Source organism: Triturus cristatus, chromosome 8, assembly GCF_964204655.1.
Source record: "Triturus cristatus chromosome 8, aTriCri1.1, whole genome shotgun sequence".
Classification (NCBI taxonomy): domain Eukaryota; kingdom Metazoa; phylum Chordata; class Amphibia; order Caudata; family Salamandridae; genus Triturus; species Triturus cristatus.
In genome coordinates, this window is record NC_140591.1 from 1,260,753,269 (window position 1) to 1,260,767,590 (window position 14,322).

Sequence of the window (14,322 nt, forward strand, 5' to 3'; positions counted from 1 at the left end):
AGTACAATTGCATGTCGGAGGATCATCTGGCCCTTCTCCAACAGGAAGTATCAGCACTCTTGGCCAAGGTAGCTGTCAAGCGAGTTCCTGTCCCAGAAGTAGGTTGCGTTTGCTATTCCCACTACTTTCTGGTGTTCAAGAAGGACAAAGGCCTGCGTTCTATCTTGGATCTCAGGAATGTCAACCGCTTCCTCGGAAAGGAGAAGTTCAAAATGTTGACGCTAGCTCAGGTCCTGTCTGCCCTTGACCCTGGAGACTGGATTGTAGCATTGGACTTGCAGGATGCTTATTTTCCCATCCCAGTTCTGCCGGCCCACTGGCATTACCTGAGGTTCACAGTAGGCCACAAGCACTTTCAGTTTACTGTGCTCCCTTGTGGCCTTACCTGCACCCCTCGGTGTTCACAAAAGTGATGGCGGTGGTCGCGGCTCATCTGCGCAGATCAGGGGTTCCAGTCTTCCCCTAGCTCGACGACTGGCTGTTGAAGGCGGGCTCGCCCCAGGCTGTTGTCTCCTCCAGACAACAGCGGACCTCCTGCATTAGCTGGGGTTTTCCATCAACGTGCCGGAGTCACACCTGACTCCCTCTCAGAAGCTCCTCTTTATCAGAGTGGTTCTGGACACGACGCAGTCCGGGACATTCGGGCTATGATTCCGATCTTTCAGCCTCTATCCCGGGTTTCGTTCAGGCTGACCCTCCGGCTACTGGGCCTGATGGCCTCCTGCATCCTGCTGATGGACAATGGCAGATGCGGGCTCTGCAGTGGGACACGAAGTTCCAATGGGCACAGCTTCAGGGTAACCTGCCTTATTGCGTCCAGATCTTGAAGTGCACTGCACATCAATTGCAGTGGTGGCTAACGAACCAGGATTTGGTCGATGGCGGATCCCTGTCCCTTCCCCAACCAGAGTTCACAGTGGATACCGATGCATCACTTCTGGGATGGGTGGCTACATGGGTGAGGCGGAGATCAGAGGCCTCTGGTCTCCGGTGGAGTCCGGGCTCCACATCAACCTTCTGGAGCTTCGGGCGATTCATCTTGCCCTCAAAGCATTTTTCCCTCTGTCCGGTGAAGAGAAGTGCAGGTGTTCACGGACAGTACTACCGCCATGTGGTACTGCAACAAACAGGGCGGGGTGGGGTTGTGGACCCTTTGTCAGGAAGTCCTCAGCCTCTGGACATATCTAGAGAATCAGGGCATATCCCTGGTGGTTCAACACCTGACCGGTTCCTTGAACTCCAGGGCGGACAAACTCAGCCGCAGGTGCATGATGGATCACGAATCGCGTCTTCAGTCGGGGGTGGTGCAAGGTCTCTTTCAACAGTGGGGAGAGCTTTGGCTAGTTGTATTCGCCACCGAAGAGAATGCGCAATGTCAGCAATTTTGCACGTTGGAATTTCCAAAGCGGCACTTCCGCCTATACCACTTCTGCCCAGAGTGCTGAAGAAGATCAAGCGAGACCGGGCCCAAGTCATTCTTGTGACTCCAGATTGGGCAAGAAGAGTCTGGTATCCCGAGCTGCTACACATTGCCATTGATCCTCCGATCAGACTGTCTCTTCAGGAGAATCTTCTGTCGCAGCAGCAGGGGACTGTCCTCCATCCGAAACTGTCCAGCCTCGGTGGCAGTTGACGTCCTTTGACCTGCCTCCCGAAGTCTGTGATGTTATCTTGCCAGCCAGGTGTCCCTCCACTGAGGCGGTATACGCCTGCAGATGAAACAAATTTGTGGCATGGTGCACAGCAAAGGTTGTGGTTCCCCTTCCGGCCCCTCTTTCTGAGATTCTCTTGTTCCTCCTTTTTAAAACTTCCTTTCAGTTTGCCATCACCTCTGCTCGCAGGGTGATTGAGCTTCTGGCTCTTTCTTCCAAACCTCCTTTCCTGGCTGTTCATCCAGACGAGGTTGTCATTTGCACTAGGCCTTCTTTCTTCCCAAAGTAGTCACCTCTTTCCACCTAGGACAGACCATCACTTTGCCCACCTTCTTTGCGCCCCCGCATCCTTCCAAGGAGGAAGAGAGGCTCCACCGTCTGGATCCAAAACGTGTGCTTTTATTCTATCGGGATCGCACAAAACAATTTCGGCTGGATGACCAGCTCTTTGTTGGCTATGTGGGCGCCAAGAAAGGTCGGGCCGTGCAAAAACAAACCATCTCCCGTTGGGTCGTTCTTTGCATCAAAATCTGCTATTCCTTAGCGAAAAAGGAACCTCCAGTGGGGTTGCTAGCTGATTCTACCAGGGCGACGGCAGTCACTACTGCTTTGGAACGTGGGGTCCCCCTTCATGACCTCTGCCAGGCAGCTATGTGGGCTTCCTTGCACACATTTACTAAACACTACTGCCTGAACAGCCAAGTACGGAGAGACGGCTTCTTTGGCCGTTCAGTTTTCCCGGACTTCCTGATGTGAACTTGGTTCACAGACCCACCTCTGGGGTTGGTATTGATGGGGTATCTGTTCTAAGGCGAGGAATCCATAATTAATTGTCAATTTCAGATTAACAAGTTACGTGCCTTCGGTAACAATATATCTGTAAGAGACATAGATTAGTTATGGATTCCTCACCGCCCCTCCCTGCAAACTGACTTAGAGTAAGGGACTTCTCTTCACGGTCCTAGTTTTGTGCACCAGTGGTCATTGTCTTGCATGGATCTGCGCTTCTGGCGTGGAATGCCGTGTGAAGAACTGACGTCAGCTCGCAGGGGCGGTGTCTAAGTAGATACCACAACGTCATTCCCACGACCACGACTCCAACCGACACGCAGGGGTACTGCTGAAGACAAATTCTCCAGATTCAGTCTGATACCTGGAGGTAATTCTAAGGTGAGAAATCTATAACTAATCTGTCTCTTACAGATGTATCGTTACCGAAGATAAGTAACTTGTTCTTTACTTAAACACATGGAGGAAAACAAATATATTAAATAGTTAGTCAATTATTAATCACTGTTTGGAGAGTGATATCCAGATCTTTGCTAAATGAAGTAGGTGCTCCATAGAATGTTGCAGTGATAGTGATTAGTATCACGGTCATCATTTCTAGAGATGACGACTTAAAAATGCTTGGCTAAGTCATCAGCAACAGCACTTAGTGCCATTGTTGATGAAAATCTAAAATATCTTTGCATCTAACCTGAAGTAGTAGTGCAAGAACAGGAACCAATTGAAAGAACCTATTGAAAGATCAGTATCCACCCAAGGTAAATTTTACTAAAGGTAAGTTACTTGTTTGTTTTTCAGTGAACAAATAACTTTTTGAAACAGGCCTTGAATAACTTGGCTTGCCATATTAGTGATAATGCGGATTGCAGTATTTAATTTCTTCTTTGAGCAATCCTTATAGGGCTTTGTTTTATTTCTCATAGCACTTGGAACAACTGCGAGCAAACAGGAATAATCTAAACCCTGCACAGAAGCTGATGCTGGATCAGCTTGAGAATCAGTTTGTCTTAATGCAACAGCACCAGCAGGTTTGTGCTAGTTTTAAAGTGCTCTTTCAAAAATATTGTTTGCGTTTAACTTTGTTTTAAATGTGTATTTATATGTTTTACTAGGTCTCATGCAAGGTAACGCAAGACTTCTGTAACTGGGATACTCAACTAATGTAGTAAGCTGGCTCTTTGTGATATTCCAATAACTAGGGGCATCGTGTAAAGAGTCCAGAGATTCCCCCAGAAGTGTACAGGGGGTCAATGTAAACCCAAAGTGGTAGTGTGGTCAGGCAGCCTTAGGCCTTACATAGAGTAGTGTAAGACATTTGTTATCAATACAGTGATCACTAAATGATACACGCCTCAACAAGGAGATCCTCTCCAATTTTAGAAAAATAAGCTTCTTTCAAGATTTATTTTAAGACCAAGATTCACATTAAGAGGTAAGTACGTTTTTCAATAAAAATACTTTTCGTTTTCAAATGTAGTTTTTCAGTTAAGCAATATTAATCTATGGGAGTAAAACAAGTTTTGCAGGTTAGAACACAACTTACAAATCCAGTCTTCGGTGTCGGTGGTCAACATCATGCAGGGTTCAGGTTAGCACCTTAGACTGCACCACCAGCGGCATAGAGGCTACCGGGTGCAGAGGTCTAACTCTGAGTTGTGTTCCCAATGTTAACTAATGGTGACTGGGGATGATCTAAGATGTGCTTCTCTCAGGCGAGTAAAGTGGTGTCCGGGGTCAATCTCCTGGAGTTAAGGTAAGCACAAAGGGGGGGACACAAGGCAGCACCAAATGTACACCCTCAGCGGCACAAGGTGGCTAGTTGCAGAATGCCAAGACTGCATCGGACGCCCAAAGTAATTCAATGGGGGAGGCCGGTTTTGTAGAAGGGCTACAGGCTCGGACTTGGAGGCGGGAAGAAGAAAACCCACAGCTGCCCAGGTAGGTTCTGATGCTAGGGGGATGTAGGTACACCATTGGTCAAGCTCCCCAGGGGCTTTGGTTGCCGGGGTGTCCTTTGGCATCGGGAACAGCTTACCGGGTAGGTCGCGGTCAGGGGAAGCCTTCAGATTGAGGCTGCTGACATCGAGGTGGAGTGCGGCAGTGGTCAACCCACGTGGACTCTTCAGAATCGCTGGGTAACCTTCGCAGGACAGATGGGCCACTTGGACTCTGGCAGTGGGAGCCGGGTGCAGAAATGTATCCGGAGGTGGTTTCGCGGTTCCTCAGGGCAGAGTTCTTTTTCTTTGCAGATGGTTTCTTCTGGACAGGTCCGTTGTCCACATGGGATTTAGAATCTTTGTTGAAGGGAAGCAGTCCTACCAGGCTTTGGAGGTCGGGGCCTGCAGGACGAGTTGACTTTTGTGGCAAAGGGCGAAATGCAGCAGACAGGCCGTTCGACCTGGTGCCATGTCAATCACTGGTCCACCTCTTTTCTTGCTGGTGTGGTTCTTTGGCATTCGGGCTTCGTAGGTCGTCAGGAATCTGATTTCAGGGTCTGGGGTTGTCACCTAAATACTAGATTTAGGCGCATTACAGGGAAGTGATGGGTAGGGACCAGTGGGTTCCTTACCCGGGATATCTACACCTACTATTATGCCTCCCTCCTGTGGGTGGGGGGCAGAGCCCTAGCCCTGATTGGATAAGTCCCACCATCTTCAAGATGATGGGCACTGAAAAATTGCTTCACTTCGCCTTCAGCACCTGAGGGGTAGAGTTGACGAAGGGGGGCACACCTCCTTTTCTCACTAAGTTTTTCCGCTGGTTCTCCCCCCAAAAGTAGGCGTTTGAACTGGGGGCTGCCATCTACTGCTAGCAGCAGAGGCTGGGATTGCATTACAAAGGTGGCAAGGCCTTTGTAGCTTCCCCCTCAAGCACTGTGCTCATTTGGGGAGGGGGGTCCAGAAAATGTCTAGTTGGTTGCAGGCTGCCTAAAGCCAGTCAGAGACCACAACAGGGTTGGTAGTTTTTCTGGGGGCTCCTCTGAGGTGCCCTCCGAGTAAGTTTTAATAAATCCAACACTGGCATCAGTGTGGGTTTATTAAGAGGAGTTGTGTGGCACCAAGTGCTCCTGGTTTCAGTGAAGCCATCATGGTGCTTGGGAACTTGTGTTGTCGAGTTTCCAGCCCATGTACTCTGCCTTTCCTGGCACTTATCATATTAAGAATAGACTTAACTATTGTAGGGGTATATCTGCTCATGCAGATATACCCACACCTGAGATATAGTTCACCCTGCCTTAGGGCTTGTAAGGCCTGCTAGAGGGGTGACCTACCTATACCTTGGGTAGCGCTGCTTTGACATGGCACACACGCAGTGTGCCATGTAGACTTTGTCATTTTTGTCTGCACCAAGGCATGCAGACTGCAGTGGCAGGTAGCATGGCCTTGGTGAGGGGCCCCCTAGGGGACCCTCTTCAGTCCCACTGCCCGTGGTACCAGGGTACAATTTAATAGGGTTTGAATTTGCCAATCGTGGTACAGTTTTAAGGAAAGAGCTGTGGCACAAGGTAACTGGTTGGCAGCGACCCTGTGCACTTTAATGGTTTAACTCTCAGAGATCCAGAATAGGTCTTAGGGAACCATCCTTTTTGGGAATGAAAAAATACAGAAAGTAAACCCCTGAGCCTTGGTACTGTGTTGGAACCGGCTCTATAGCTCCTTTCAGTAAGATTGCACTTCCTGTTCGAGCAATTGTAGGTGTTCTGGAGACAATTTGTGAGGTCAAGGTGTAACGTTTGGAGGATTGCTGGTAAGCTCCAGGCAATAACCATGTTGGATAATTCCAGTCACCCATTTGTCTGTTAAAGATTGCAAAATAGGGAGAAATTGTTGAAGTCTTCCCCCGACAGGTGTGGTATAGTTGGGGGAAATGTGGGCAAGTCACTGCTTATTAGAGGAAGGGGAGTTACGGGGTGTGTTGTCCTTACCCCTACCATTAAAGTTGTTCCCCCTATAACTTCCTCGAAAAAAGCCTCTTTAGGGAAAGGACTAGTTGTTACCTTTGTAGGTGGAGGTATTCTGGTCTGAGGATGTAGTTTTGGACCCCCCCTTGGTAAAAGTAATGACGAAAGGAGCCTCTGTTTGAAGGAGACTGGAGCGCTCCCATGGACTTGGCCACTTCAGTATTCTTTTTCATTTTCACAATGCCTAATCTACTTCAGCACCAAAAAGATGTTTCTGATCGATACATCTGCCTGTGGATTCCTTACCTTATGAATATACCCTGCGCCAGCATTCTGCAGAAACGTTTTCCTAGCTTTCCACGCCGACGAGGTCGTCATAATGCCATGACTCCACACGCGGCGCCGCATGACATCACTGGAGCCATCAGCACTGTCGACGCGAACGGTTTTTCTATGGACTTTCCATACTTTCTTCTGGATACTTTGTATTTGTCTGGTTTCCTTCGGTGGTTTCGACATGTCTGCTCCAAGGAAGTCAGGTATCAAGCCCTGTAAGGAGTGCGGGGGGCATATGTCGATCACTGACCCCAATGAGGACTGCCTGTGGTGTCTATCTTCAGATCATGATGTTGAGGGCTGTCCTTGTTGTAGGAAGATTAACCCGAAGGCCTTGAAGGAACGAGAAGCCAAGCTGTACATGGCTAAAGTAAGAAAAGAAAAAAGGGGTCAAACGTTCGAGGTCGTCGACTTCACATGATAAGAGGAGGAAGCACAAGAAGAAGAGGAGGCATGGATCTTGATGCCGTTCGTCGAAGCCTGTGGCTTCGAGGTCGCCTTCTCCGGCTCCTCGACGTCGTGTTAAGGACTTTGTCTCTCCTTCACCTTCAGTGTCTCCTTCAGTGTCTCCTCAGGTGACTCCGGCCCTTTCTCTTTCGTATAAGGGAACTCCGGCGCATTCTCAGACACCGAGGTTTTCTCTGGGTCCGGAAGGTTTGCCATATCCGGCTGATGCTGAGACGCCTTCAGTTCCTGGGGGTCCGCCTGTGGCCCCGGTGGTTCAGACTCCGGAGGTGCCTCGTTTGGATCTCGAGCCGGCTCAGTATCCTTCATTCCCGGTGCTGGGTTCGGATCCCTTGCATTTTTTAAATGCGATGTATGGTGTGTTTTCCTGGGCCACATAACCTTGTGGTGCACCTTCGGGTCCCGTGGGTCCTCTGGCATTTAATTTGGGTGTGCCTCATCAATATCCTCAGGCCCCCTTTGTGCCATTCATGCCGATGGTGCCATCATGGCAAATTCCAGCTCCGAGGATGTCGACGCCGTATGGGCAGTCCCCAGCTCCATCCGGCAAACCTTCTTGTATTCGTTTGCAGGCTGCTGCGGATTACGCCTTCGCCGCCGCGGATTACGCCTTTGCCGCCGCTCCCGGAGCCATCGACGCCGTGTGTGGTGCCACTGATGCCGCAACCGAAGATGCGCTCGAGGAGAGAAGCGCAGAGGTTGCCAGAGGATGAATAGTACCAGGCTGAAGATATGGAGGAAGGTGACATTTATGAGCCTGAGGGTCTGTGTGAGGCAAGTGGACTTGACACCTCCCCGGATGGGGACTTTGCTTCCCAGAAAGCTTCTCCTTCGAAGGAAGTTGCACCTTACCATACTGTGAAAAGGAAGGCTGCAGAGCTCTTGGATCTGCAGCTCCCTATGGCTGAGTATAAGCCTAATTTGCTTACAGAGGTGCTTCATTCTCCGTCCTCTGTGGTTGAACCACTCTTGCAGTTCAATGATGCTCTGAAGGAGCCGATCCTTGATGTTTTGCGCAATCCTCTTTCTGCTCCTGCAGTTTCAAGGTCGGTGTTCAGAAGGTACAAGCCTGCCCCAGGAGATCCTGTGTTCCTTTCTTCTCATCCTTCTCCTGAGAGTTTGGTGGTGCAGGCTTCATGTTCAAAGCAGTCTACGGGCACCTTTCCGAAGGCTCCTGCTGACAGTGAATCCAAGAAACGTGAACAATATGCAAGCAAGGTCTTCTCGTCAGCGAGTATGGCTTTAAAACCCACCAACGCTACCTGTTTGTTGGGTAGATACAGTCATGCCCTTATGGACTCTGCCAAGCAGCTTCTTCCAAAACTATCTGAGGAAGACCAGGGAAATTTAAGTGAGGTACTGGCAGACTCACAGGCTGTGGCTCGCTAAGTCATCCAGTCTGGCCTGGACACGGCAGATTCGGTGGCCAGGGTGAAGGTCTTCTGGGTTCTCACCTAATGTACAAGCTGCCCTTCTAGATCTTCCCTTTGACGGATTTAGGCTTTTTGGAGAAAAAGCTGACTGCTTTGCAAAGGTTCAAGGACAGTAAGGCCACATCGAAATCCATGGGTCTACAGTCTCAGGCAAGGGGTTATGGCTATAGAAGATACCGTGGCTTTGGGAAATTTCCCTTTCATGGTTCCCATCAGCTGCAGCAACAGCATCAAAACCCCTTGTACAAGTCCTTCAGGGGTAAGGGCAGAAGTCGCCTTCGTGGAGTGGGTCTTCAGCCTTCTTCCTCCTCCTCAACCCCTCCTGGTAATGCAGGAAAGCAGCCCTAGATCCGCCATCCTGGATCATGCAGGTCCTGTGTGGGGCCGGCGTTCCCATTTTCTACAGGATTGGAAATTGGTCACTTCGGACATTTGGGTTTTAGATCTGGTAGAAAATGGGTACGCCCTTCCCTTCAGGGAATTCCCTCCTCCTTGTCAAGGGTTTTGCATGGAGGATCATTTAATTCTTCTTCAGAAAGAGGTTCTTGTCCTGTTACAAAAAGGTGTGATAGAAGTGGTTCCAGAGCAGGAAATGGGTCAGGGATGCTACTCCCGGTCTTTCCCGATTCCCAAGAAGGTTACGCCCCATACTGGATCTCAGAATTTTGAATCTGTTTCTCAAGCAGGAGAGGTTCAAGATGCTCACCCTAGCGGAGGTTCCTCAGGCGCTGCAACAAGAGGACTGGATGGTGTCCATCGACTTGCAGGATGCGTATTTTCACATCCCAATCCTGAAGTCGCACAGGAAGTATCTCCGGTTTACTGTTGGTTACAATATTACCAGTGATAACTGATGCCTCTACCCTAAAGTGGGGTGCTCATCTGGGGGATCTGGAGATCAAGGGTCTTCGGTCTCCAGAGGAAAGATTGCTTCTTATCAATCTTCTGGAATTGTGGAGCAATAAGTTTGGTGCTCAAGGCCTTTCTCCCTTCCCTTCGCGGTTAGTCGGTTCAAGTCCTGACGGACAACACTGCTGTGATGTGGTATGTCAACAATCAGGGAGGAGTAGGGTCGTACTGTCTCTGCAGGGAGGCATTGCGGATTTGTTCCTGGGCTCAGGACCTTTGGATTTGTTTGATAGCAAATCATCCGGCTAAATGTGCATGCGGACAGTCTGTCTGCAGTTCTCTGCCGACCATGAGTGGAGGCTTCATCCGGAGGTAGTTAAACACATCTTCCGGATGTGGGGGACTCCTCGGGTGGACCTGTTTGCCACTCTCAAGAAAGCACATTGCCCGTCGTTCTGCAGTCTCCAGTTTCCGATGCAGGGGGCGTTGGGGTACGCATTTCAGTTGAGTTGGAGCTCACTACTTTATGCGTTTCCTCCCATACCCTTAATTCCTCGGGTTCTGAGGAAGATTTGCCAAGACCGGTCCCAAGTCATATTGATCGCCACGGATTGGCCAAGAAGGTTGTGGTACACAGATCTACTTCACCTCTCATCGCACCCTCCGCTCCGTCTCCCTCTCAGGGCAGACCTCCTCTCGCAGTCGCAGGGGCAGTTTCTTCACCCCTACCTCCAGAGCCTGCACCTTCATTCCTGGAGATCGAACGGGGCAACCTGAGTTCCTTCTCTCTCCCTCCTGAGGTGGTGGATCTTATCGGCCAGGCGACACTCCACCAAGTCCATTTACTCCTACAGGTGGTCAAGATTTGTTAAATGGTGTGGAGAGAGGTCTATTGATCCCTTAAAGGCTCATCTTTCTGATGTTGTTTGTTTTTCGCTGCATTTGGCCCAGCAGGGTTTTGTTGTGGCTACTGTTAAGGGTTATTTGTCGGCATTTCTTTGTTTGCCTGATCAGCCGTCTCTTTTCAAATCTCCGTTTGTTTTAAGGTTTATTAAGGGTCTTACTAATATGTTTATGCCTACTCCCTTCATTATATCCCAGTGGGATTTAAATCTGGTTTTAACTTTCTTCATGGGTTCCCCATTCAAACCTATGTATAGTTGTCCTTTGAAGCTGCTGTCATTCAAAACGGTCTTCCTTGTGGCTATCACCTCAGCCAGGAGGGTGAGTGATCTTCAGGCTTTGAGTTCTAGGACTCCGTTTCTGACTATTCATGCTGAAAGGATGGTCCCCAGGACCAGGGCTGCTTTTCTGCCTAAGGTGGTAACTCCCTTGCATCTAGGGCAGTCCGTTACCCTCCCTACTTTCTATCCCCCCCCCCCCCCACACACTTCCAAGGAGGAGGAGATGCTGCACCGCTTGGATCCTAAGAGGGCGGTTAGTTTCTATCTCGATAGATTGAAGGACCTGCGATTGGATGATCAGCTCTTTGTGCACTACGTTGGATGCATGAAGGGCAAGGCGGTGCACAAGCGCACTCTATCAAGGTGGATCATCTTGTGCATCAAGATCTGCTACGCTCTGGCTGGTAAGGAGCCTCCTGAAGGCATTATAGCTCATTCCACCATCGCTAAATCATCTACTTCTGCCTTGTCCAGAGGTGTTCCTGTGCTGGACATCTGTAAGGCCGCAACTTGGGCCTCCCGCCACACTTTCGCGAAGCATTACTGCTTAGATTCCGAAGTGAGGAGGGACGGCCATTTTGCACGCTCTGTTTTGCAGGACGTTTTGATATAGAAGGGTGGACACCCTCCTCTGAGAGTGGGACTGCTGTGGGATTCTACTCATAAGGTGAGGAATCCACAGGCAGATGTATCCATCAGAAGAACAAGTTACTTACCTTCGGTAACACTTTTTCTGGTGGATACAGTATCTGCCTCTGGATTCCTCACTGACCCACCCTCCTCCCCGTTGTCCACCCTTTTATACCATTGAAAGAGGTATTGCTTTATATGGTTGTTTCATATTGTTGTTCTGTATTGCACCGATTTGCCTTTGTGTAGACTTATAGGAAATGCTTGCTTTCTTTTGCCTTCCTTTTTCACTTTACACTTTGTGTATTTGTGTGAATACTGTGTACTATGTATGCATTGTCTATATGGTCGGTCCTCCCGTTTCGCCTCGGTGGCACGGAAAAAATGGGTGGAACTTGCGTCATCACGTTGACGTGGCCCTCTTATGGCTCCAGTGACGTCATGAGGAGCCGGATGCGTAGCCATGGCATTGTGACTACCTCGTCGGCGTGGAGAGCTAGGTAAAAGTTTCCGCGGAATGCTGGCGCAGTGGATATTCATAAGGTGAGGAATCCACAGGCAGATACTGAATCCACCAGAAAAAGCGTTACCGAAGGTAAGTAACTTGTTCTTGTCAAATGGTGTGTTAAAAATTGATTTTTGGACATTGGGTTTAAACCCAGAGATCCTTAACTAAGCATGTCTCCTAAGCAAAATGCTAGTGTTAACCTTTGTAGCCACAGTATCAGTAGCATCTAGAGCATACCTTATGGAGGAATTTGAAATTAATTTACCCTCATTTAATAAATCCAGCGCTTTAACTTTATGCTTGTCTGGGAAATGTTGAAACAATTGCTCCATTTTATCGAAGTGTGCCCTATCATACCTGGCTGGAAGGTCTTGTGTATTTGCAGTTCACCTTTGACTTGCTGCTTGAGCAGCTATGCGCTTGCCAGAAGTGTCTATTAACTTAGACCCTTTATCTGGTGAAGGAGTGTAAGAAGCTGGGTTTCTGTTGCAGTAACCCCCCCCCCCACACACACACACACTTTTTTGCCATACTACTGATGCACTTTGACTTGATTTGCGCCGGGTCCCTGCCAATCCGGTTCCCAGAGCCTGTGTTCTTTCCCCAAAACTGTACCTTGTACCACCAATTGGTATCATCATTCAGTTGATGGGTAAGATCATGCTTTTGTCTCCCCTTAATAAAAACCTTTTTGATCTTTCTGATCTTCATGAATTAGGTGACTTGTAATACAGCCTAATCTTGTTGCTAAAATCTGTGTGTAGATTTTAGAGTCCTTGTTTAACCCCTTCCCTGCTCATGACGGAACCGTTCCGTCATGAGCCACGGTTGGCGTGTGCTCATGACGGAACGGTTCCGTCATGACAATCCTGTTGGCGGCCGCTCCGCCTGCGCGGCGCTGTTTCCCCGCCTGTGCGAGGGGACAACGCAAATGGGCGGAGTCATGACGGAACCGTTCCGTCATGAGCACAGCTCAACTGTGGCTCATGACGGAGCGGCTCCGTCATGAGCACAGGCCCGCCGCGCTGCCCCCCCCAGCGCTGCTGCGGAATGTCCGCAGCAGCGAAGGGGTTAAGAGAGATGTAGGTCTGTATGATTCACATTTTAGGGTGTCTTTTCCTGGTTTTAAAATTCAGCTGATGGTGGCATCATTCCAGGATTTTGGAAGAGCCAGTCCTTTTATTAAAAACCGTGTTTGGTAAGTCCACTAATCTGAGGGCCAACGTTTCTTTTAAAACCACGTACAGCTTGTTGGGTAGTGCGTCCAGACCTGCTGCCTTCTTCTCTTCAATCTCTTTAATGCATCTATTACTTCCTCTATGGTTATTTCTGAATTCGAAATGTCTCTATCTCCTGCTTCTAACCATGGGGCTGCTGAATTTCTCAGATAGGAATCGACTAAATTACTAGATACCACTAGGTCTTCATCATATAAAGACTGAAAAAAATCTGTGAAGGCCTACTCGATCCTGAGGTCATCTACTACCTGCCTTCCCGGGTTGTCTCCCTGTGTTGCAACAATCTTATTTCTGATAGTTTTAATTTTTCATGCGAGAAGTTGCCTGCTGCCTTCCCCGTATTCATAGTTTGCTAATTCACTAGCTTCCCATCTTTTCCTAATTCTTTCATCCAATAAATTAGACAGGTCATTTTTCTTTTTGTATATTACTCCCTCAGCTTTTTCTTGTTCTAAGTTGGACGTTGCTGCCTCCAGGTTCCCATGTTGGGCTAGAATTTCTGACTAACTGGTGTGTCTAGTCTCTTTGGTTTTTGTAGCTGCCAGGCCAAGGAAAGCTCCCCTAGTTACTGCTTTGTAGGCATCCCAAACTACTTAGACTGGGGTTTTGTTGTTAATGTTATTTTCAAAGTATTCCTCAGTTATGGATTTCAGTTTATCTATTACTTGCTTATCTAAAAGAAGAGTGCGATCTAGGGTCCATCTTATAGCCACCAGGGGATCCCTTGATTTATTTCTATACAGACTGGGCAGTGATTGGAAAGATGTGCGGATGCATGTTCACCCTTATTGACACTGTTATTTATCATTTTCTCTATCAGGAAAAAGTCAATCCTTGATGCATGACCATACTTTTTATTTTTATAGGTAAATTTGTTACTTCGATTTCCCTTAGTTTTCTATGAGTCCACCACCATTCTCTCATTTTAGGGAGGTTTAAAGCTTTTGCCAGTGGGCATCTATCACTTTTAGGGTCTAATAGTAGATTCAAATCTCCTCCCAGGATAATTGGAGCAGATTCTTCTGTTAGTTGGGAATATAAAGCTTGAAGCACAGCTCTGGGTGGGGGGTTTGGGAGGGATGTTGTTTTTTAGTTTTTGAGCCGTATATGGATGTACGTGGTTCGATTTTGTCATTTGCCCGCTTTCGGCACAGTGTGGGGCACTACATGCTCGCTGTTACAATGTACAGACAGGTGAAAAATGACGAGTGATGCCATGCGTAGGGGTCTGTCGGGCTCCTTGAGAGTTGTGACATGGAATGTCAGAGGCCTTAATGATCACCGGAAGCTGCGCAGGGTGTTGGACTATTTTAACAGTGTGAGAAAGTGGGTTTCTG

The 14,322-nt window shown here is 48.6% G+C and overlaps 1 protein-coding gene across 3 annotated transcripts in view; it reads left to right on the plus strand.

Moving 5' to 3' along the window:
• KDM6A (lysine demethylase 6A) overlaps positions 1-14,322 on the plus strand; it is a 1,084,836-nt gene that overhangs the window by 532,798 nt on the left and 537,716 nt on the right. For 2 of the 3 annotated variants that reach the window (XM_085622961.1, XM_085622963.1), the window contains one exon: positions 3,365-3,469. The exons of the other annotated variant lie outside the window; for it this stretch is intronic. In XM_085622961.1, coding sequence (XP_085479087.1) covers positions 3,365-3,469 — 105 coding nt within the window. The remainder of the gene's footprint in view (positions 1-3,364; positions 3,470-14,322) is intronic. 3 annotated transcript variants of the gene reach the window in all.